Here is a 26,269-nt window from a genome sequence, read left to right on the forward strand (position 1 = left end):
CTTTTGGGGGACTTTGCCACTCTCAGTGATAGGAAGAATAACCCTAATGAAAATTGTGTCTCATTTCGTTTTTTTTACCATACTTTTCCCTGTGGATGCCAGGAATGCAGTTCTGAGACCTTAAAACCAGAGTACGGAGTTCATTTGGGGGATGGGAAACCAGAGAGTGGCACTGACCACATTACAACACCCAACAGTGGAAGCTGCTGGAAAGAAAGAGCCCATATCCTGCATATGTTCTGGGCATGCTCCAAACTGCAAGACTGCATTGGGAAAGAGGTGACGAGCACCCCAAGACACTGCCTCCTGAGCTCATTCCCCGACCCCTCCAAGATGAAAATAACGGGGAGATTTCAGGACTTGACATACATTCTGGTCAAACATGAGATAGCACAGAACTGGAAGGCAACTAGAGGTCTCCAGCTAGCAGTTTGGACAAGGGAGGTGATAAAGTGGGCAGGCTGCTAGGTAAGAGTCCTCCTAAGAGAGTCACAGAGGGGCAAGAGCAAAATTGAGGGTGCCCAGGCGTGGAATGCACTGGTGGATAGCTTGGTCAACCCAGAGCCGGATTCACTGACTAATAGCCCTGTGGAATCCCTATGATGGCTTCATGACTGGAAGTAGGGACCCTACCTGGTATATGAGCCTGCAGGATGCAGGATGTTTAATCAGAGCCAACTACCAATGCAGGACAGGGCGTACCCCAGACCCCATCTCTAAAACAATAGCTCATTTACCGCTGATATAACTGATTGCTATGGAGGGATTGGTGCTCAGACTCACGGGGAGGGCCGAAGCTCTGTTATTGTATTTCCATTAAGATGATGATGGATACTGTCTACTATGCTCCTGCGTACTGAATCCCTCTGATGTACATGAATCGTAATGTGCACCTTCTTGATTTTGGGAAAACTCAATAGAATCTGTTAAAAAACAATAAAAAATGAACTTCCCAAGAACATGTTGGACGAAACAATGGCAATGTCTCTGGAGCTGCTAAATTATTTCAGTGTGTCTGTGTTCTTTTATTCTTGAAATGTTTCGTATGTACGGCACTTCTGGACTCAGGAATGTCTATGTAAAGCAGGTGCAGATGAAACAATAATCTAATATCTACCATAAAAAAATAAAAAAAATGCTACAGACCATGAATGGTACAATGTTGGCTCCAGGAACTGTAATGTCCAAATAAAGCCTCTGTTTTTGGAGATTATAAAGAAACAGTTTTATTTGACGACACTTCCACACCCAGTCATTGTTACATTCTTGTATTTCTATGGCTTGTATATTAGAAACCATATATTAATTATTTCAGACTATAGTTATGAGTTTCGCCTACTGTCATGAGCACTGGGGATCATCACATGGTTATTGATCCCCATCTGAGCCCTCAGAAGAAGAAACATAACTGCTTCAAAGCATAATTTCCTGATCCTTCACAAAACAGTAAATCTACTTCCTGGCATAGTTACCCTCAGGCTCATTGAGTGGTTAACAAAATGCCCCAGAAAATAGAAAACGAATGGGCTTATTTATGATCCTCTGTGTCACGTTTGCACCACCGTTGTGTCACTTTTTGTGATGCACCGCAGAGTAAAATATGCGTAACATTGGCCCTATTTACAAAGTGACTCATCTATGCAGATGCATCACTTTGTAAAGCCCTGCGCCACATTATACCTGCGTCAGGTCTAATGTGTGCAGGGTCGGCGTTACCCCACAAAAAGCTTTGTATAAGTCCTTCATTGAAATCTATGAGATTTCAGTGTGCCACTTCTAGGACACCATTGCATAAATATCTTACGCCTGCCTCACAACAGGTGTAATACTAATTCAGTGCTATAATCATAGCCTTCCCCCTGCATTGCTTAAGTTGTGTCATGCTTCTGATACAACTCTAGCATTACATCAGTTTTGCGCTTACAGATATGTCAGTAATACTGATGTATCTGTCATTCCTTGCGACATGGTGTGTCATACAGTAAATATGACGCATCCATCATGTCGCAAGGAGGGTGCACTGAGAAGTGACACATCACTATTTTCACGTAATGATGCATGACTTCTCATAAATAAGGCCCTTAATATTGAAACATAGGCTGGATATTTCATGTAAGAAGTAGCATTCTAAAAATCTTGCTTACTAAATCAAACCTAACTATGCTGTACTACTGTTGAGGAACTGTGATCTTAAAGAGCGCAAAAATGCATATATAATTTTTTTGTTCTCAATCTTATGTTAAAATTACAACATTGGTCAGGCGATAAGAAGTTCGGGTTCTTCTATTGATCCATTACAATGTTTATAAAGAAGTAGGTTTGCTTTCAGATGTATGCAGCACAGACCTGGCATGTGTAAGTTGTCAATTTCCAATTTTTGTATGTTAGCTTTTTGTTTTCTATAGAACTCTTTTGAACTTTAGAATAAATTAAATTGTTTACCTAACTACAAGAAGGAAAGTAAAAGCTTTATAATAAATCAGATCGTACAGAAGCCCATATAGTTAGTGATGACCGTATTTCAAGACGTGTTGGGCCTTATTTATGAGAAGTGACGCATCGCTGTGTGAAAACAGCAATGTGTCACTTCTCGGTGCGCCCTCCCAGTGACATGATGGATGTGTCATATTTACTGTATGACATATCATGTCTCTAGGCATGACAGATACGTCAGTAGTACTGACATATCTGCACAAAACTGATGTATTGATGGAGTTGTGTCAGAAGCGTGACGCAACTCCAGCAATGCAGGGGGACTATGATTAGAGCACTGCATCAGTCTTATGCCTGCAGTGATGCAGGCATTAGATATTAACTCAATGGCTTCACAGTAGTGGCACACTGAAAGCTCATAGATTTGAATATGCCACTTTTACAAGGCTTTTTTGTGGGGAACGCTTATACCTGATGGGGATATAATGTGGGGCAGGGCTTCACAAAATGACGCATCTGCATAGATTCGTTACTTTGTAATTAGGGCGCAACGTGGTGCATATTTTACGCCTCTGGTGCACCACAAAAAGTGTTGCAACGGCTGCGCAAAAGTGATGCAGGGGTTCCTAAATAAGCCCCTTAATGTTTTTTCACTTTGACAGGACATTTATAGTACATCAAAGTATAACACTCATCAATATTGGTGAGTTGTAAGAGCATGTAAGGCACAAAAAGGGAAACTTTATCATATTCTTATGTTATCTAGAAGGAACAAAATGAAAAAACCCAAGAATCAAACAAAAGGTGTGCTACTCTTTATGCTGCATTGGAAATATTAACTGACAACAGGTAAATCTTTTGCAGTCTGATTAAATTACACGTTCCATTCTTCTGTTTCAGCACCACTAACAGACAAGCCACCAAAGTTACTACATCCTCTAGAAAGTAAAGTGTTTGTCCAGGAAACACAAATTGGTAAGTAAAGAAGCTACAGTTTCTAATTCTTTCGCTGATAAAATCTTATCAAGGGTGAAGGCGGACTTAAGTGAAATTCTTTTTTAATTATCGTCAAATAATCACAGTAAAGGGTACTTCTCTGCCTCATTGAATGACTCCAAACGAATGTCAGGTCTTGTGATTTCTAACAACGCATTGTGGGCGCAGGCTTCACTTGACTTAGCTGTTTCGCCTCTTTATTTCAATGATCAAGACCGTTAAACATTTGGAATGTCTTTTGTATATAGGTATGGAAGAAGTTCTCGAGGGGTGCATTGATGAGTTTTTTAAATAGTTTTTTTAATGCATTGTGAGATTCGGAAAGCCACATACAGCATTGTGCCATACATAGTGTAGAAAATAATAAAAAGCAAAAATAAGACTTATGAGTAAAGAGACATTATTATCGGAAAAGGCTGTGTTACAATTAATCAACAAGGTCTTCCAAGCTATCCCAACATTGCCTGAAATGTATCTGACTCAAGGGGGCGTATTTATAAGCCCTTTACGACACCAGTGCATAACTTTTTGTGATGCTCCGGTGGTACAGGAGCTTGTTCCATATTTGCCAGGCAGTACCAAGTGACTTTTTTTGGCTTAATGCTGCCTTGTAAGTATTGTTCTCTTTAACTCAGTTTTCTGCATTAAAGAGGCATTCCATGGGTGTTGCTGGGGGCGATCCTAGCAATATCCATGGATTTTTGACACTGCCCCAGATTTATGAGAAATCATAACTCTGTGGGATCGGCAAAAACGTACCCCTCCCCAGGGAAGGTGTAAGAAAGACACAATGAGGAGAAATATCTTTATTTCTCCTTGCTTTTCCTTTTCCTATGTGTTCTGCAGCACACATACAAAGAGGAAAAAGCCTCTTGTGATTGCTTTTGTGCAGGAAGTTTCCCTTTCCTGCACAATATTATTAATTCCTCCAATGCAGGCACCCCTACACCATTGTGCAAAGGTGCCCCATTGTGCGTCAGTGCAGGAGAAAATGACAAGAATGCGATGTATCCAGGGCTTAATTTGTGCCGGTGCTTTCCGGTGCTTAGCACTGGCACTTATTTATGAGGGCCGGGTCTATACCAGATTGCCACTGCTGCCAACTTACACCAACAACGTGCGGTCAAAAATGAATACAATTGATTGTTCATAAGATCCGCAGTGCACTCTCACTCTGTCTCCCCGTGAAGAGCTGAGCTGTGCCTTCATTTTGTGTTGCCGTGGGTGGGGGGCTTCTGATTGGGCTGAATTTTGTCATTTGTGGCTGCGACAGGCGGGGCGGGAGCGTGAGTGCGTAACCTTTTTTAAATTCCACCGCCACGCCGCCAACCCGCCTTATCATCAGGAAGTGTGCTTGCAACGGCAGTGCGGCACTATTATTTGAGCTCTCTGCAAGGAAAGAATCCTGCAGCTTGGATCCTCATGGAGGAGCACGGCCTCTGCTAGCTCTCTGCTCTGACAGAACTACGGGAGAATCAGCCAAGTCATCCCCTATAGAGATCCTTATCATACACAGAAGAGGGTGGGCGGGAGCGCTACGCAGCACACAGAAATGTAGGTGCAAGCTAGAATATGCACTGGGGGAGAGGTCACAAACAGATTATTTTTTAGTTTAATCAATTTTTGAACTTCGTTATAGTAACATTTTTATTGTGTAAATCGTGTATTCAGATTAGATGCAAGTTGAAGGCAGTTGCACAAAAGTCGTTTCACAATCCTTACGTGTTCCACTTTGTTCAACTGAAGTCGGCCTGCTTCCCTGTGGCAGATGAACCCTAAAATGCCTCATCATAATCAACACATTTCATTCATCATTGTCAAAGTGAAATGTGGGCTTCTGAACCCAAAAATTTCCATGCACACTTTTATTGTCTTTTATATTCACACGCTTTTAGGACAGTTATAACTATTGCAGACACCCTGCCTACACAACGTGCTTTGTTTCAAACACCCACACAACGTGTTTCAGGTTGTTTTAACAATTTTGCAAGATGAAGTACTACCTTCCGGAAAGGGGATATATTGTAAATATATATTTTTTTTAAATGCAGTCCCCCTTTATTTCTACTTCAAGAAATACTTTTGTGTAGCAATCTGTTGTTTCTTTCCATAATGGTGAGTGAGTGCTGCTTTGATTGAAAATAATGCAAACTTGCTCAGGAATCCAAGCTACACATTGAAAAGGTACTTCATTAAAGAATGTTAAAACAATTTAAAAATGCCCATACTCTCCTAGGATGATGCACTACCGAAATTTAGACCAATGCTCCTTCAGGAACTATTTTCTGCTATGCAAATATCTGCTAAGTATGTCCATGCCATGTGAGACTCCTGTGAATTCTGCCTTTGTAGCTTACAACACATTGTATTCTGGGACTTGTGGTTTTACTTAAACCAGTGTAAGTATGTGCTTAAAATACCATCATAGAAAGTGTTGTAGCCCAAAAAAACGGAATTATCTATGGTTCTTTCACATGACATGGGCTTGTTTGTCTAAAAGAGACAAAGATCCTCATCCTTTGCCCCAGCTAACAATAGCGTCTGTCCTGCTTCTTCAATAAAAGCTTCAGTATTGATCTAGCAGCTGCCTTATCAGTACTGCCCAATCATGCCATGCTGTGACTCTGCGGCAGCCGAAATCTGAGAGTCAGTTGACTGCTAAGATCCGCGTTGGGGTCTCTCACGCCCTTTTACAGACTCGGTCGAGGTCCAAAAATGGGTGTAATTTATGATATCTGTAAGTTTACCTCGTCTTCATGCTTGATTTTGCTTGCAAGAAAGTGTCACTCATAGCCATTGAAATGTCACTCATAATTACAATGAAAGTATGAAAATGTCACACATAGCAACCTGAAACCTTGGCAGCTATGGAAGCAGGAGCGTGTCGTGACTCATGAAGTGTACAGCACCAGGTCTTGGGTAGGTATTTCTGCAATCAATGTCCAGTTTTACAGTTTTACTGAAGCCAAGTTTGTCATTGGTCCCCAACATTGTTTTCTGATGAGAGCTGCACTCACAGTGCAGCCTTCATACAGCCAATGGTGCACAACAGACACTTTATGCAGTTTGAGTCCTGTGCAAGAGGTAGTATTTTTGTGACTGAAGTCATTTTGGTGCAGGTCCTCAGCCCCTGCTTGAGCCTGAAAGCGATGTTTCTGCTCCGTGTAGTCCATGGCTTTCAATACACCATTCACTTAACCTCCGGCATCCTGCAGGCGACATGTTACAGTTTACAAAAACTCCTAATAAAGTTTGCTCAGGGCCACACGCTTTTTCAGACTAAACACTATATAAAAAAACCTTAGTGAGGTGCATTGTAAGCGCATTTCTCCTGTGGGCTGCCTTGATAATCTAATGTGTTTGCCTCCTCTTGGACCAACATTGAGCGCGCGTTCTTTATCTAGTCTGGCGCATTGCTGTGTGGAAAATTGGGTTGATACACTACTGTTCGATGTTGATTTTGTGAAGTTTGGAATGGTATGCTCAGATCATCAGCTATTGTTGACAACTCACGCAGTTAGGAAGGGCCCCTTCAAAGCACGAATGATGGGCACTGTGTCACGTGGCCACTTAGATCAATTGACTGTGTTGTTCACTGATTGGAAGCATTCGAGGAGACAGACTCCTTGCTGGTGCTGATGTTAAAGAAGTGCTGTCCTTTTGGGCCCAGAAACAGCTTGTCAGTCATTCGGTTTTGGACTTTGGAATTAAATGTTTGTGTTCTGCCCATGCAGTCCTGACAGGAGACTGACCGTATCCTGGTGTGCAGCAGGCACGGGACTTGTGTTGAGGTGGGAGTGGGACCTGTACTTCCACAATTATACAAGGGTGATTTTCAGGACAGACAAGAGTTGGGTTTGCAATAGATGTAATGGAAACAACTGCGAATGTTAAAGTGTAAATCACGTGCTGAGCGTCCATGTTCCGGTCTGTCGATAATTCAGTCATGGTTTCCGAGGATAAAGTCATATGTGCACAGAGACAGAGGCGCGAGCACCAGCCCCTTGCTTCCCGCGCCACAACGCTCCACATTTCATCGACACAGGATCAGTAACAGGCTGATTCTTACCGTGCGCCACGGCCACTCCGATAAAAATAACGGAGGAAAACTACTAAAATGGCGGTGGACGGAGTATGTAATCAACGTTTGGCGCCTAGACACTACATTTTAAATAAATATAGATACAATATGTTAATTAATATATTACAAAACTATAGCAGCGGATGACACACACGACACGGGAAAAGAAAGCGGCAAATTTAATACCTGAAATGATGAAAGGTTTGCTTGGCGAACTTGAAAAAAAAAGAAAAAAACTTGCGCTTGCAAACAAGGAGAGTACAACTGATGCAGAAAAAATAACTGGAAACTTTTACATACTATCATAGAAATATAGCTCTAAAAATTGCCCCCGGAATTTGCCCCCCCCCGAGACCTAATGAATAAAACGGACTTCTACTTTTTTTTCCCATTTCCACCACGTACGAGTACCATACGCGTACGCCGCGATTTTTTATTTAAAACATTTTTTAAATGTACCCTAAAAATCCATGTACGACCCCCTGAGCAAGCCTAAAGGGTCAGGATGGTTCTACCCTGCCCCCTTTCCTTGTTTCTCAACTTTGTTTTACTGTTTTCTTGTGACTCGGTTCTAGCGACGAACAAGATGGCTGCCAACACTTCCTGGTTTGGAATGTTGACAGACAGTTGACAACCAATCAGCATGCAGCTCGTGATCGTAATTGTACGGATTTCCGTACGCGTGCAGAACTCCGTCTCTAGATATCGCTATGATTTTACTTGTAATTTTCTCAGAAACTACTGAACAGATTTACACCATTTAACAAAATGCACAATCTGCAAACAGAACTCTACCTCTCTGCCAAATTTCGTGTAATTCCGTTGAGCCGTTCGGGCTGTAGCCCTGGCTAAAGGTCCCTATGGAAAATTGCATGGGGAAAACATGTTTTGGGACCCCCCTTTTTTCTCAGCCCCCACTTGACGAATCACCCCCAAATTTTCAGGGAAGGAGCGGAACCGAGCAGGCCATTTTCTTGGAGAAATTCATGAAGATTCGTCCACCGGCGCTAAAGTTATTCCAAATACAATGTTGTGGATTTCCTATGGAAACTAGGTCTTAACTATGACTACCTACTGGCGACCGCAAGTAGGTAATATATATATATATATATATATATATATATATATATATATATATATATATATATATATATATATATATATATATATATAATGGCTTCAGGACTTAAGAAGCTAGCTGAAAGTTTCATGGCACATCCATACAAATGTATCTTTGATATCAAAATAGGATCTGGGATGTGTGCAATGTGAGCGTGCTACAGAGCTAAATACTTGTGATATTGATGAGGAGGTACTGTTGTGTGACACAATTTAACCCCTTGGGCGCGGCCGCGATTTTGCGCCTGTGCGTCACTTCTAATGAGTGGGCAGGTTCATGACGGCCCCCAGCCATCATCGGCACACGAGCACTGTGATGCATGACGGCCGGGGGCCGTCATCAGCATGGAAAGGGTTAAGGCACACATCAATATCACTAATTATGATTTGTGAACACATGTCCATTTGTTAACAGTGTACCTGTGCAGTGTCAGTGACTTGGCCAAGGAGAGCATCATTCAGATGCATTTGGGTTATACATACAAAACAATGCAAACTAGGTCCCACAAAATATGTTTGAGCAGGCGATCCCCAAGCCTATTTCAAGGTCCATGGCAGGGCCTTGGTTTGCCGAGTCGTTTATGGCATCAGGTAGTAGTATAACTTACCTTTGGTTGCATCAGTGATGGCGTGGGTTTTTGGCGTGATCAAGCAACAACAGGACATTCATTATGAATTCCAAGGCAGCACAGGATGTGTAGAGGTGAGTTTCAACCTTATAACCCTCCCTTTCCCCCAGTTAGGATGTGGTGGTTCTACTGTGATGTTCACACTTGCTGTAAGGTCAATTATAATTGGGCCCGTGGTTACACTGGTAGTCCGAGACTCCGACAGTCTCATTGGCCTATTCCAACACTCCCAAGGTCGGAATTGGCTGGTGTCAGCGGAACCACAGTGGTCTTTCGTATAAGTAACCGCATGTCTTGTAATATACGGTGGATGAATCGCCAGCGGAGCAGCAGCTGATCCAATGCCGACGCCATGGCGGTCTTGGTACCACTAAATTCGGAATCAGGCCCTTAGTTCACTATTCTTACTTCAATATTCCTGTAAATGATATTTTTGAGATCACAATATTTAGCAAAATATTTATTTATCACATTTTTATGCAATATTTTGTCCAAAGTCCTACAATGTGATTGGTAAATCACACAAAATCCTTGCATCAATATCCAGTTGACCACATTATGTGATTCTAGGCAATTTCTTTTTTTCACAGTGCCTCCTTTTCCTTTATCCTCAAATGAGGGCAATTTGAATTACGTCATTTTGGGTTGTGCACTATGCGAAAGCAAAAGACTGCAATGTTACGCTATCTATAGGAACACACTAGTGCACATATAGGGTACAAATGACAGCCGTCCTCTTGGTTCACTAATAGTGTCATTGTTAGGCTAGTGTTTCTAGGTTCATGATTAGAATGCATTACTTTTTAAAAATAGGCACTAAATGCATTCGTAAATTGATGTACAAAACTGAAATGATTTGCAACCATCACATTATAAAGAAATATACTGTAACTTGAACGCTTAAGAGTCTTTATTATATATATATATACTGAACTCTCTGAGCCAAGCAACTGAAAATGCTGTCCACCCCAAAACCTCAAAGCGCTAAAAGCAGGAAATACATCTGGCTCCTCCTCAGCAACAAAACCTCCCCATGAGCAGTGAAACATGCTCCCACCCTGCCAGTCCATCAGGGAAACACTTGGTGCTCTGTAGCGACAGTCATAGCCTGATAAATATATGTAAGACCAAGGGGACAACTGAGAAAATAAGTTATGCATGTACAAATAACGCTGCGGAAATCCTAAACCTATCAGTGCAGAATATTGTCACAAACCAACAGTCCAGGTAAGTGGCTTAGTTCTGATGAATATGTGAAAGAGAAACGTCACCCTCCTTAACAAAGATAATTAACATGACTTCACATGTTTTAGATATATGGTAGGCAGGGCGGCTGGCGTTGCTCGCAGGTGGGGTCAGTCACAGCACATTTCTCGTGTGGGCTGCCTTGATGATCTAATGTGTTTACCTCCTCTTGGACCAACATTGAGCGCGCGGTCTTTATCTAGTCTGGCGCATTGCTGTGTGGAAAATTGGGTTGATACACTACTGTTCGATGTTGATTTTGTGAAGTTTGGAATGGTATGCTCAGATCATCTGCTATTGTTGACAACTCACGCAATTAGGAAGGGCCCCTTCAAAGCACGAATGATGGACACTGTGTCACGTGGCCACTTAGATCAATTGACTGTGTTGTTCACTGATTGGAAGCATTCGAGGAGACAGACTCCTTGCTGGTGCTAATGTTAAAGAAGTGCTGTCCTTTTGGGCCCAGAAACAGCTTGTCAGACATTCGGTTGTGGACTTTGGAATTAAATGTTTGTGTTCTGCCCATGCAGTCCTGACAGGAGACTGACCGTATCCTGGTGTGCAGCAGGCACGGGACTTGTGTTGAGGTGGGAGTGGGACCTGTACTTCCACAATTATACAAGGGTGATTTTCAGGACAGACAAGAGTTGGGTTTGCAATAGATGTAATGGAAACAACTGCAAATGTTAAAGTGTAAATCACGTGCTGAGCGTCCACGTTCCGGTCTGTCGATAATTCAGTCATGGTTTCCGAGGATAAAGTCATATGTGCACAGAGGCGCGAGCACCAGCCCCTTGCTTCCCGCACCACAACGCTCCACATTTCATCGACATAGGATCAGTAACAGGCTGATTCTTACCGTGCGCCACGGCCACTCCGATAAAAATAACGGAGGAAAACTACTAAAATGGCGGTGGACGGAGTATGTAATCAACGTTTGGCGCCTAGACACTACATTTTAAATAAATATAGATACAATATGTTAATTAATATATTACAAAACTATAGCAGCGGATGACACACACGACACGGGAAAAGAAAGCGGCAAATTTAATACCTGAAATGAGGAAAGGTTTGCTTGGCGAACTTGAAGAAAAAGAAAAAAAACTTGCGCTTGCAAACAAGGAGAGTACAACTGATGCAGAAAAAAAACCTGGAAACTTTTACATACTATCATAGAAATATAGCTCTAAAAATTGCCCCCGGAATTTGCCCCCCCCCCCAAGACCTAATGAATAAAACGGACTTCTACTTTTTTTCCCATTTCCACCACGTACGAGTACCATACGCGTGCGCCACAATTTTTTATTTAAACAAAAATAAAAATGTACCCTAAAAATCCATGTACGACCCCCTGAGCAAGCCTAAAGGGTCAGGATGGTTCTACCCTGCCCCCTTTCCTTGTTTCTCAACTTTGTTTTACTGTTTTCTTGTGACTCGGTTCTAGCGACGAACAAGATGGCTGCCAACACTTCCTGGTTTGGAATGTTGACAGACAGTTGACAACCAATCAGCATGCAGCTCGTGATCGTAATTGTACGGATTTCCGTACGCGTGCAGAACTCCGTCTCTAGATATCGCTATGATTTTACTTGTAATTTTCTCAGAAACTACTGAACAGATTTACACCATTTAACAAAAAGCACAATCTGCAAACAGAACTCTACCTCTCTGCCAAATTCCGTGTAATTCCGTTGAGCAGTTCGGGCTGTAGCCCTGGCTAAAGGTCCCTATGGAAAATTGCATGGGGAAAACATGTTTTGGGACCCCCTTTTTTCTCGGCCCCCACTTGACGAATCACCCCCACATTTTCAGGGAAGGAGCGGAACCGAGCAGGCCATGTTCTTGGAGAAATTCATGAAGATTCGTCCACCGGCGCTAAAGTTATTCCAAATAGAATGTTGTGGATTTCCTATGGAAACTAGGTCTTAACTATGACTACCTACTGGCGACCGCAAGTAGGTAATATATATATATATTACCTACTGGCGGTCGCCAGTAGGTATATATAGTTAGGATTTTTTCTCTATGGGTTTTTTGAAAATTCTATGTCTAATAACTTTGGCGTTTGTCGACGGAATTGGCTGAAATTTTCAGGAAAATGGCACATTTTGTTTCTGAGCAGCCCTTGAAAATTTGGGGGGGGTTCGTCCAGTGGGGGCCGAGAAAAAAGGGGGGTCCCAAAACGTGTTTTTAACATTGAGTTTTCCATAGGGCGGTTGGCCTCACTTTTAGCCCGAACGGCTGAATGGATTTGCACGAAACTTGGCAAAATTGTAGGGACTGGTAGCCCGATGTGCCTTTTGTAGGTCTCAATATATGTGCTCCAGTGGATTTTGAGAAATTAACGTTTAAAAAAAGATATATATCTGTAACAGCGGACCGGTTAGCGCTCTGGTTCGCGGACTTTTCGCGCAACGGAGCTTTGTGAAGCGAAGCTGATTGGTTCTCCGGCGTCTGTCAACATTCCAAACAGTCCGTAGCGGCCGCCATCTTGTCTCTCGGTAGGATCGAGAGACAAGAGGAGGTCAAAACAAAGGGGGAAATAACTATAAGGGGGCATAGTAGATCCTCGCTGACCCCCTAGGTTTGATGTGGAGGTTTTAAAAGGGCCCCGCGGGGCAAAAAAAAATAATAAAAATAATAATTGAACGGCTGAATGGATTTGCACGAAACTTGGCAAAATATTAGGGACTGGTAGCCCGATGTGCCTTTGCTAGGTCTCAATATATGTGCTCCAGTGGATTTTGAGAAATTAACGTTCAAAAAAAGATATATATCTGTAACAGCGCTCCGCTTCGCGTAACGGAGGTTTGCGAAGCTGATTGGTCATTCTGTCACTGGGCTATAGTTGGGCTACATCTGGCTGATATTTGGGCTACATTTGTTTTTTTGTGTGTCTGGCGGCCATCTTTGGGCTACATTGGGCTACATTGGGCTTCATTGGGCTACATTCGGCTAATTAGCAAATAGCTCATCGCAAACTAGGAATGGTAAAGAATCGCTATTTATTCCTTAAAGTTCGCTATTTAGGAAATGCAAATAACTTTGATGATACATATGGCGGTTCATCTCTAACAAGATAAGAAGCATAGGGATAGATTTATGATGACTGGCGCATCACCAGGGATGTGTTAGTCATTCTGTGCCGCTGTTCCGTCACCTATGGTGTGCTGCATTTACAATGCGGCGCATCATGGGGCAAAAACAGCACAGATGCGTGATGTATCTGTGCCGTAAAGGTGGCGCATTGCTGGAGTTGTATCGCAAGTGTGATGAAGCTCCAGCAAGGGTCGGGGGTGCCCCTGTCGCAGGGTTTCTGTTCTCACACAGAACTGTGGACAGAGGATTGGAACCTCGGCGAATTAGGGTGTCCCAAAACTCACGTTAGTAATCAAAAACTATTTAGCAAGCTAGGTACAGTGTCACATTGGATATAACAAACTCTCAATGTTTAGACAATCCAGAATATGAACTTATAGTACCTCAGGATACGTGGAACTCATGAACAGTCGGTCGTTATATATTTCTTAGAAACCAGAACATGGAGTTAAGAAGAACACATGTGTATTTGAAATGTTTATTTACTAATGCCGTCTTCTCAGGCGTAGTACCTTAGATAATAAAAGTACACATATTATCAGTAGCAAAATTACCAGCATAGTTACTAGTACATAAAAAGTGAATGGTGATAGTATGTTAACATGCTGTAAATGAATAAGAGTTAGCAACACTTATAAGCAGCCGCGGGCCGTGGAGGGAGTTACGGTGAGGCAGGGAGGCGGGGAGGGGGAGAAGCAGGGTGGAGAATACAAGTACACATATTATCAGTAGCAAAATTACCAGCATAGTTACTAGTACATAAAAAGCGAATGGTGACAGTATGTTAACATGCTGTAAATGAATAAGAGTTATCAACACTTATAAGCAGCCACGGGCCGTGGAGGGAGTTACGGTGGGGCAGGGAGGCGGGGAGGGGGAGGGGCAGGGTGGAGAGGGCTCCACCCTGCCCCTCCCCCTCCCCGCCTCCCTGCCCCACCGTAACTCCCTCCACGGCCCGCGGCTGCTTATATCTCACCCTCCCTAATACACATATTATATTATTTGCTAAGAAGGTCTCTTTGTGTTGGTTTAGGGCGTGCCCATACTTTAGTGTCTTAGATTTGAAGGAATCACATCAGCATACACCAGCTCTCTCTTCATGTGAACCGCATCAACTGTTGTGTATGTGTGTTCGGCAAAGCAATATAAAACCCGCCTCATGCCCAGAATTGGCAGAAGTTGCACTTATGTTATGAGTATGAAGTCGTGGAGATCAGACCTCATAACAATTCTGTATCGTGTTGTTCTTGAAACTTTAGCACTCGCTGTACAGATATAGTTTAACAAGTAAAGCAGATAGTAGACCAATAACATATTATTCTCATGTAAACCACGATGAACTACTAGGTGGAAAGCTAAAGCAACAACTAAGTGTCGTGTGCAGAAGTTGCAAAAAAGGAAAAATGGCGTTTAAACCGGTAATGAGCCCATGCTAACTTAACACGGTGTAAAGATATCCAGGACCTAGATGACACCTCCTCATGATCCGGAAACGAACTGAATAAGATAATAGAAGTGCCATCTCATGAGAGCAGATTGCAAGTTTATATGTGGACGGTCCGCAAGGTAAAGCATTAAAAACTAGGAAAATTCAATGCTAAAGAAAAATAAAACAGCCAAGTACTTTATCGAGTCTTAAGCCAATAGGCAAGGTAAATAATAAAAACTTGACAAATAAGTCAATGAATTGTCAATGAAATGCTAGTACTCAGCATATCAAACATGAAAAAGGTCTATGACATAACTGTGTATGCAAAATAAGCTGCAACAGCCTCCAATAGGAAGTCACCGTCTTCATCCGAAAACAGTTCAGCCATCCAATTTAAAAGCGGAAAAGAACATACGTGCTCTCCCAGCACCGGATCCTCTATCACCATCAGAGGACAGCTCGGTGGGTTTTCAAGAAAGCTGTGTTCCAAGAAAGACTGTGCTGCCGCCAGTAAATTCCAGGGACCAAGTAGTCCATGCATCAATGCCACAGCCATAATCCTTTCGCCAGGACAAATCAACTCGTGAGTAATGATAGGAGTCATCAGCTGATTAAAGTCGACGTCAGGAGAAACCGGTCCGCAGAGACACAAATCAATGGCCCAATCGAAATCACAGGTCAGGCAGTGAAATACAGGCTGGACACAGGTGAAGTAGGAGAACCGAAAAGATAATCCATATGCCGTGCTTAATATCGCCAACGGCATTGTGCCATAATATTCTAGCATGCGATTGCGGAACAGTGTCAGCAGCTGCAGGGTCGGAGGTTGCATAGGAGGGACATCCATATTTAAAAATGTAAAAAAGCACAAGAGCGTCCGCTGGTAATGCAAGTAAAAATGCAATCCACGAACCAGAGTGGAGAAAATGGAATGAAAGGGAGCATGGATGACTCCAAAGATTTTCTCAAATGAAGTCACGAGACCACTGGTAACAACTTTAAAAAAGTGTGCCAGGGATTTTGTGGAGGATGCGTTAAAGATAGTCGGAAACATGTTGCTGAAATTGAAAGGCAAACCTGTGTACGGGTGTTCGCTATGTGAAGTACGAAAGTTTCACGGGCCGAACTCAAGGCCACCTCTCTCTGAGACAAAAGAGCTCTTATTCTTGTCATGCCGTTGAAACGTGTCCCAAGGTTGGTATTTGTGGCCAGATTGAAAACTCCCTATGTTCATGTGTGGGAGGAAATAGAACATTTCTGCAGCAAATAACCCGTTCACTTACTGTTACGATAAAAGGAATACTTTTAATTAACTCAGAACAATCTTCATTATTGAGCATCAAATAACTACCATTTTCCAACAACTTGAACGTGGGGATGATAGCAGGAACTGGCGTGCCTTGCAACACGCAAGCCATATTTGGTCGGTGTTTGTTGCATGAATCGTGTAACTGTATGTGCCTACACATTAGTGAATGATCTGGCGTCTCAGTGCATTCCTCTCCATTCAGATAAACTTCTTGATCATCTTTGAAACATCTGTATGTGTATGGAAGCGACCAGACCTCATGAACAAAAGCACTACCTAAAGGTTCATAAAGACCTATTGGTATATATTTCATACAATTTGAAAACTTATATAAAGCAAAAGGCAGCGTTATTAAACCGTGGATAAGGCATGTTGCCAAAAAACCCGCAATCCTCTACTGATGATGTCACTGAGCATGTCATGAATGATGTAATATGTGACATCATCAGTAGTGGATTATGGGTAATAGTATCTCTAGTTTACTCCCCTATAGCTGTCTTTCTTTTAACATAAGTGTGTGTTTCCTTCCCTTATACTTACTGTTTTTGGTTCGCTTCCAGTTCGCGTACCAGCGAGCGAACTAGGAAGCGAACTAAGAGAAATAGAGGTTGGCACAGTTCCAAATATTGTACCAATTTTTTAATAACGGGGAGGTAGTTCTGAAAAGAACTTTTTTTTTTATTTTTCTGAACATTTTTTTACTGTTTTTGAATTTTTCGGAACAGTTTTATATTTTTTTGGGTTTTTCTTGGAGGGGGCAATGAAAACGATTCATTGTAAAGGGCTCAACAGGAGCAACAAAACAAAAAAAAGAAGTATTTATTATTTTGGGCGTTTCGGACAAACTTGCATATGATAGTCAATAGCTCTGTTGATCAGAGTGATGCTTCTTTCTCCGTAGGAAATGAATCCATCGCAAAATACGCAGGTGTGTTTTACTTCACCAAATCTCATTTGTATATTTGGCACCATCTCCCTGCCCTCTGGTCCCGTTACTTCCGGTACAACAGATCTTCTGGCCATAATAGGGAGATTATCTAGGTCGTTCCGAAACTGTGCAGCACTGTAGTTGTTAGGATGCCACCTAGTCATATGGCGATGCATTGTGTAGTTTCCGAAACTGTATTTTTTGTCGGTCCCTCTGGACAGTCTATCTTGACATATAAGGCAAGTTACGTATCTTGCATTTACTTTTTTCTGACCTTTGGGAATTTTAAAAAATTGCCAAATGAAGTTTTCTTTCCGGTGAGACGTCTTGGGCTGCTCAGGCAAAAACTGCCTCTCTTCGTGCTCGTCCTCCTGTTCCTCTTCTTCTTCTTCTTGTTGAATTACAACTTGAGCAGGTGGTCCACTCTTCCTTGGATGTGGTGGAGGTGGTGGGGAAGCACCAGCTGAAGCTACTAAAGAAGCCATTGCTCAGTGATCACAAAGGGTCTTTCTCTCACAATGATGAAAGTCAGAGTGAGGAAAGAAGGAGGGATTTTCATCATTTGGGAAAAACAAGAGTTCTCAACCAATCAAAAGTGTTCATTTTAGATTATATGACCTAGTCTTACATCATTAGGAAACCAAAAGTGAAATGAACCAATGAAAAGTGTTATTACCAAGTCACATGACTTGCTGTGTTTACGTTAAGCGCTTTGCAGGGCCTCCCGGTTTGCTTCCAGAAACCTGCGCTTTGGCACTCGCTTCGCGTACCAGTTCGCTAACGTAGCACGTCATATGACGTATCAAGCGACAACGTGGAACGTCATGCGGACGGGAGGCGTCACGATGTTGTTTTCTAACGCGGCACTTGCGGTAAAGAAACGTTTACCGGCTCGCGGTCTATTTCGCGGCATCAAGGTCAGCTAACGGGAAGCTTCCCGATTCGCGAAGCGGGAACAAAGAAAAAAAAATATTTAAAAAAAAAATTATTCATAAACATATAAAATATATTTTTGGATTTAAAGAAGAATACATTTTACAGCTACAGATATTAGCTGTTAAAAAACCAATGAAATTCACAGAAAAAACCATAGGTTATAGACCATATATAGTTAGGAATTAGCATTTACAAAACCTTGAAAATTCACTGAAAAAACCATAGGTTATAGACCATATATAGTTAGGAAATAGCATTTAGAAAACCTTATTTTACTCACACAAAACCATTGAAATTCCATATATAGTTAGTTGCACTAACTATATATCGCGCACCTGCAATCCACTGCTGATGATGTCACATATTACATCATTCATGACATGGTCAGTGACATCACTGATGACATCACTGATGACATCTCAAATGACATCACTGATGACATCACTGATGACAACATCCAGTGACTGTATGCTTCTGTAAAGTTAAAATATGTCTTACATATTGAAGAATGAGTGGATGTATAAGTGTCTGGATGAAGGATTTAGTAGGTGCATGACTGACTGTATAAGTGAGTGATTAAATGTGTCTCACTGAGTGCATGGGTTAGTGACTAAACTGTTTTAAATTGTGCATCATTGTGTCTGTTGTTTTGTAATCTGATGCATGTGTTGATCATTAGCTATATGACTAACTATATGGGTTATTGATTAGTTGCCCAAGTATTTGTATGGGAGACTGAGTGTGTGTGTGGGTGTCTGGGAGGTGTATGACTCTGTGCATAGATGTGTGAGCAGTTGATTCACTAGATGTATGGGTTCAAAAGTGCATGTGGAAACATCTGTATGGGCGGTTGACTGTGTGCATGAGTGTATTGGTGAGTGAATGGATATCTCAGTGCTACATGTCAAAGTAAGTACATATGTAAAACACAGTACATGTGATAGTTGACATATATAAATAACTGTGCATAAGAGCCAGTGAATGTGTGAGTGGCTGTATGGATTATTGTGAACTTGTATCAGGGATTGTATAACAGAGTAAATATGTGTTATTATATGTTCCAATAAGTAAGGTGTGTATAACTATATAGTTGAGGAAATCGAGGTGTGATTGATTCTTTGCAAGACTGACTAGGTGTGTGAGTAACTCCATGGATGAGTGACAGTCTGTGAGTGTCTGTTTACACTGAGTGTATCTAAGGTTATATTAGAGTCTGAAGAGGTTCATTGTATCATCACATGAATGATGTCATCAGTGATGTGATCAGTAATGTCAAATGAGATGTCATCAGTGATGTCATCAGTGATGTCATTTGAGATGTCATCAGTGATGTCATCAGTGATGTCACTGACCATGTCATGAATGATGTAATATGTGACATCATCAGCAGTGGATTGCAGGTGCGCGATATATAGTTAGTGCAACTAACTATATATGGAATTTCAATGGTTTTGTGTGAGTAAAATAAGGTTTTCTAAATGCTATTTCCTAACTATATATGGTCTATAACCTATGGTTTTTTCAGTGAATTTTCAAGGTTTTGTAAATGCTAATTCCTAACTATATATGGTCTATAACCTATGGTTTTTTCTGTGAATATATATATATATATATATAATGGCTTCAGGACTTAAGAAGCTAGCTGAAAGTTTCATGGCACATCGATACAAATGTATCTTTGATATCAAAATAGGATCTGGGATGTGTGCAATGTGAGCGTGCTACAGAGCTAAATACTTGTGATATTGATGAGGAGGTACTGTGGTGTGACACAATTTAACCCCTTGGGCGCGGCCGCGATTTTGCGCCTGTGCGTCACTTCTAATGAGTGGGCAGGTTCTTGACGGCCTCGGCCATCATCGGCACACGAGCACTGTGATGCATGACGGCCGGGGGCCGTCATCAGCATGGAAAGGGTTAAGGCACACATCAATATCACTAATTATGATTTGTGAACACATGTCCATTTGTTAACAGTGTACCTGTACAGTATCAGTGACTTGGCCAAGGAGAGCATCATACAGATGCATTTGGGTTATACATACAAAACAATGCAAACTAGGTCGCACAAAATATGTTTGAGCAGGCGACTCCCAAGCCTATTTCAAGGTCCATGGTAGGGCCTTGGTTTGCCGAGTCGTTTATGGCATCAGGTAGTAGTATAACTTACCTTTGGTTGCATCAGTGATGGCGTGGGTTTTTGGCGTGATCAAGCAACAACAGGACATTCATGATTAACTCCAAGGCAGCACAGGATGTGTAGAGGTGAGTTTCAACCTTATAACCCTCCCTTTTCCCCAGTTAGGATGTGGTGGTTCTACTGTGATGTTCACACTTGCTGTAAGGTCAATTATAATTGGGCCCGTGGTTACACTGGTAGTCCGAGACTCCGACAGTCTCATTGGCCTATACCAACACTCCCAAGGTCGGAATTGGCTGGTGTCAGCGGAACCACAGTAGTCTTTCGTATAAGTAACCGCATGTCTTGTAATATACGGTGGATGAATCGCCAGCAGAGCAGCAGCCGATCCAATGCCGACGCCATGGCAGTCTTGGTACCACTAAATTCGGAATCAGGCCCTTAGTTCACTATTCTTTTTTTTTTTTTGTTTGTTTTTTAACTTTCAAGACATTTATTGAGCATTGTCAGGAATACACAGCGTCTCGCCAACAACCCGGAGGCCGGCCGCTATCAGTGCTCACAGAAATACAAATCAGTGTCGACATGCATGTGTGTTGAAAACAATTTTGCCAACAATTCCATCTAAGTGACAAGTGCCGCGTCTTACAGCTAGATAAATGAGTCTCGAGTTTTTTGAATTTTTATATAACCATTGACATGTGCAGTGTCCATACAAACTCAGGAATGATGGGGGGGACGGGGGGGGGGGGGAAGGGGGGCACACGGGCATCTAGGTGGGCACATCTACTCTCGGTAGGCACGGTGACATCAGAGTGGCAGAGTCACGAGATCACAGAAGAGGGAAGGCTGAGCCACAGTATCGGAAGTAGTGGGCAGACAGGCATCCCGGGACGTCACTGAGGACGAGGTTCTTCACATAGGGTCTTAAACGGGGGGGGGCAGGGAGGGGGGCAGAGAGGGGGGGAGAATGAGGGGGGGGGGAAGGGGGGGGGGGACGGGGAGAGGCAGCAAACATATCATGCCACATCCAGCAGTCCAGATGCTATATTGCGAGCTCAAGATATATCAGCCAAGGTACTCCACCGCCCACCTTCAATCGCTGTCATCCTCGGGCGGATCAGTTACCAAATAACCTTGTAATGGGGCCCATATGTCAGTAGGTCTAGAAGTAGGCGGCATAAGTTCAGAAAAGGTATTCAATTGTTCCTGGCAGTATACCATATCACTCAACCAATCCTTGAACTTGGGCGCCCTTCCCCGCCCCCATCTACAGGCCACCCTGCGTTTAGCCAGAAGCATAGCCAGTGCCACATATTTGCGGTGAGCCGCTTGAAGAGGCGCAACATACCCTAGAAGGGCCACCAATGGGGATGGATCCACCGTCATGTGTATCATTTTGGAGAGGGCCCGAAACACCTGAGTCCAGTATTCATTCACTGCAGGACATCCCCATGCAAGGTGAAGGAAATCAGCTCCTGGGGCCCCACACCTGTCACAGGCATCTGTAGGCCTAAGCTTGAATCTGTGCAGACGCGCTGGAGTGTGGTATAGCCTGTGCAGAAATTTATAGTGGATTATTCTATAACGGCTGTTAGATGAAATGCGCTCAGTTTGTTGCAGGCAAAATTCCCATTGTGTGTCCGTGAAAGTCAAGGTGAGATCTTGTTCCCATTTCTGCCTAGCGGGCAGATCTGTGTATGTCGTGTTGGCCCGTATAGAGTTATAGAGTGTAGATACTAGCTTAATAGGATGATCGTGAAGCAGCATGTTTTGCAAGGGGGGTAGCACCGGGGGCTCGCAGGGGAAATCAGGCGTGATAGCTTGTAGGCCGTGTCTGAGTCTGACATAATAAAACAAGTCCAGAGGTGTCGGGTGGATGCCTTCATAGAAATGTTCCCTAGTTCGGAAGACGCCATCCAGGTACATGTCTCCCCACGTAGTGACCCCAATCTTTTTCAATAGTCTTTGAAAGCCAGCCTCCTGTAGGAGCGGCAGCTGTGGGTGGTAGGCCAGCGGCAGTTTCGGTGCGTATAAGAAGTTCAAGTCCAGCTTGGACACAATAGAGTGCCATGCCGTCACAGTGCTCGTCACAGTGGAAGGGGTCTTATCCCTACCCTCCACCTGGGAGTAGAGCACGCCTTCAATGGGGATCGGGTGTGCTAACCAGTGCTCAGCCGCCAGTTGAGGCATGTATCTTTGCTGGTGCACCCAAAAGTACGCATAATGAGCCTGTGCAGCCCGGTAATAGAGTTCAAAGTCAGGGATGCCAAATCCCCCTTGTGCGAATGGCCGGACAAGGATCTCCCATTTGAGTCTGGGCGTTCTACCACCCCACACTAGTCGGAGCAATTCTGAACGTAGCAGACGAAAAAAATAGGATCCGGGGTGGTACGGAATATTCAAGAATAGATACAAAAGTTGAGGGAGTATGATCATTTTGATTAATGAGGCACGACCCGCCATGGAAAGAGGGAGCGTGATCCATCTAGATATATTGTCGCTCAACTTGTCCATCACAGTGCCGTAGTTTGCACGCATCAGGTCTCCTCTACTCCTTTCCACATGTATACCCAGGTACTTAAAATCCCCCGTGCTCCAGGCAAGTGGGAATTCCAGCGGGAATGGAACTGTCGAGGCAGTAAGGGGGAAGATACATGATTTCTTCCAGTTGATTTGAACCCCCGAGAGGGCACCAAACCGAATGAATTCACGGAGTATAGGATGCAAGTTATCGCTTGGGTGGCGAACATAGAGGGTGATATCGTCAGCATACATAGAGACGAGTAATTGTCTCTGAAAGCAGCGCATTGCCCTGTCCTGATGATGCTGTCGCAATTTAGCCGCCAGAGGTTCAGTGGCTATAGCAAACAGAAGAGGGGACAGTGGGCACCCCTGTCTTGTCACCCTGGTGATCGGGAATTCCGACGACAATTTCCCATTGATGAGTACTCTGGCAGTTGGATGTGTATACAATAATTTAATCCAGGAAATAAAGAGAGGCGGAAAACCCATTCGCTCCAGAACTTTAAACACATAGTCCCATTCGAGCGAGTCAAACGCCTTGGTGGCGTCTAAAAAAATGGCTGCCATAGGGAGATCCTCATGGACGGAGTCGTATACCGAAAAAAAGGTACGGAGATTATGCGACGTCGCCCTTCCAGGGACAAATCCGGACTGGTCCGGAAGAATAAGAGCAGGCAGGAGGAGGCCTATGCGCGTCGCAATCAGTTTCGCAATAATTTTAACGTCGCAGTTTAACAGGGATAGAGGTCTGTAAGAGTCGCAGCTGGAGGCGGGTTTCCCAGGCTTAAGCAGCGACGTGATGAGGGCAACTCTCATGGAGGCAGGGAGATGGCCCACCTCCAAGGCGTCCTCAAAGACCTCCCGCAACACCGGAGCCATGAAGTCGATGAAAGTCTTGTAGAATTCTATAGGTACGCCATCTAACCCAGTGGCCTTGCCCGACTTCATGCCCATGACGGCCTCCCTGACCTCATCCAGCTCAAAAGGGGCGTTCAAGAAGGCTCTTTGCGCATCACTTAACCACCCCAAGGAGATATCTGCCAGATATTCATCCAACGTGAGTTCATTGTGTCTGCTAGTGGAGTATAGTGTACTGTAATGTCTCACAAATTCGTTAAGGACTTGGGTGGTGTCTCTAAGTACCAGCCCCTCGCCGTCTCAAGTACTAATATTATCGTCGGCGATCGCATCAGTTTGACCGTTGCTGCTAGAGCCTTCCCAGGCCTCTCCCCCTCTCCATACCTCCTGGCCACCCAGTATTTGTTCCGAAACTTCACCTCACGAGCAGCCTCCTCTGAGAATTCCGACAATTTATCGCGGATGGTAGCGAGGGTCGCCGTGTCAGGGTGCGTCCTAAGACGGCTTTCAGCACTGCGTAATTCAGCTTCTATGCTGCGTAATCGAGTGAGTATGCTCTTGAGCACTCCCGAGCCCTTCGATATACATAAGCCTCGAAGCGTGGCCTTAAAGGCTTCCCATATGGTCTCAACGTCTCGGACTGAGTCTTTGTTGCGTTTGAAGAAGTCTAGGCATTCTTCACGGAGTTCCTCCTGGAATATCGCGTCCAATAACATAGCGGGCTGCATGCGCCACGCCGTCACTGGGGGGCCTAGCTCAGAACCAGCCAGCGTGATCAAAACGGGAGAGTGATCGGAGTAAGTCCTGGGGAGATGAGATGCATGTATTAGTGCTGTGTACAGTTGTGAGGTAAGGAGGAAATAGTCAAGTCTCGCCCATGACTGAGCTTGCGCAGTAAAATGTGTACCCTCCTCTCTAGTCCCGCAGTGTGCCCGCCAGGCGTCAATGAGATTGTTACCAGCAATAGTCGCTCTAAGGACTTCGCGCCCGTTAGTATAGTGATGTGGGGCAGGGTGTGATCTATCCAGGGGGGGTGCAGGGTTATGTTGAAGTCTCCACCCCATATGAGGTGTTGTGGTCCTGTCTCAACTATCGCCGCCCACAGTGAGGTAAAGAATTGCGGGTCATCCGAGTTGGGCCCATAACAACAGACAAGTGTCACTGACATGTGTCCCAGCCTACCCCATAGCACACAGTACCTCCCCTGGGGATCTACCTTGGAGCCCGCCAGCCGAAAAGGTGTGGATCTCTTAATTAGTATGGCCGTACCTCGGGCATATGAGGAGTAGTTAGCAAAGATCGAGTGAGAAGCCCACCTGCTCCCAAAGGCTCGCGATTTGTGGGGCGCAAAGTGCGTTTCCTGTAGGAAAGCAATGTGAACATTATGGCGATCCAGGTAGCTCAATATCTGTCTCCTCTTCCTATGATCTCCCAGCCCCCTCACATTCCAAGTAATCACATTCAGGTGTGTGTCACCCATGTAAACGTGTAGTACCATAACTGCGGGATCAGAGCATGGAAGGCTGCCAAGCCCATCCTCCCAACAAATAGAACATTATACATTCGGACCAGTGCCATGCCCTCAAGCGGAAGCAGAAACTGAAGCAGAAATGAATCACCCCTAACCCCTCCGCCACGACTCTGCCATAAGTAGCGCACAACACACCCACCCCGCCCCCTCGCCCCCCCGCCACAATCACGGAGCCCTCCAAAGGGCAAATGTGTGAGTTCAGACCACCACATGCACATGTCAAAACTTGAAACCCAACAGTAATCCCAGCAGTCCCCTCCCCCCATACCCCCCCGGATAACTCCAGGCATCAGGCCTAGTTGGAAAAGGGACAAACGGTCCACAGCACGTAACCAAAAATAGCGAGGCAGATCAACAGTTTCAACGGAAGATCTACATCGCCCAGTGTAAGTCCGTTCTACTAGATAGTCTTTCCACCACCCCCCACCCACTGAAGCCACCCCAACTCGCCAGTGTCCCTGTCCCGCCCCCCACCCGTTACCCAAAACAGTGCTAGATAGCAACCAACAAACAAGCAACAAAGTCAATGTCATTGGGGAACACCCATTAGGGGTCATCAGAGGTGCACGGTCTACCACCCCCAGCCATCCCACTCCGTGTATGTCCATTCCTGGGTGCACCCGTGGAGCAGAGAGGGACGAGGGGGGGGTGGTGCCTGGCATACATTACCATCCACGATGCAGCACCCGTCCATGGTACCCAGGGGCAGCGGCAGCCATCTCCTAGTCAAATGAATTCCCCCCAGCAGCGAGGGGAGTGAAGACGAATCCACCACTTGCGGAAGGATGTATCCGACGTGAGCTAGTCGCCCCCTACTCAGGACCAGATGCATTTAAGTCGTCAGCGTCCGCAGGTCGCCTGGATCTTTTGGGCAAGGATTTAATGTAGTCTTCGACCTGTTGTGGGTTGAGAAAGAAGTGCTGCGTACCTTGGTGTGTGACTCGCAGCTTTGCCGGGTATAAGAGAGCATAGTCAATGTTCAAATCTCGAAGCTTCCTCTTTAC

The 26,269-nt window shown here is 44.1% G+C and overlaps 1 protein-coding gene across 1 annotated transcript in view; it reads left to right on the top strand.

Annotated features, from left to right (window-relative positions):
• The window catches only part of IL1RAPL1 (interleukin 1 receptor accessory protein like 1), a 2,344,491-nt gene that overhangs the window by 1,657,215 nt on the left and 661,007 nt on the right, over window positions 1-26,269 (top strand). The window contains exon 8 of the mRNA XM_078656096.1: window positions 3,334-3,408. Coding sequence (XP_078512222.1) covers window positions 3,334-3,408 — 75 coding nt within the window. The remainder of the gene's footprint in view (window positions 1-3,333; window positions 3,409-26,269) is intronic.

This window comes from Lissotriton helveticus, chromosome 8 (assembly GCF_964261635.1).
Source record: "Lissotriton helveticus chromosome 8, aLisHel1.1, whole genome shotgun sequence".
Classification (NCBI taxonomy): Eukaryota; Metazoa; Chordata; class Amphibia; order Caudata; family Salamandridae; genus Lissotriton; species Lissotriton helveticus.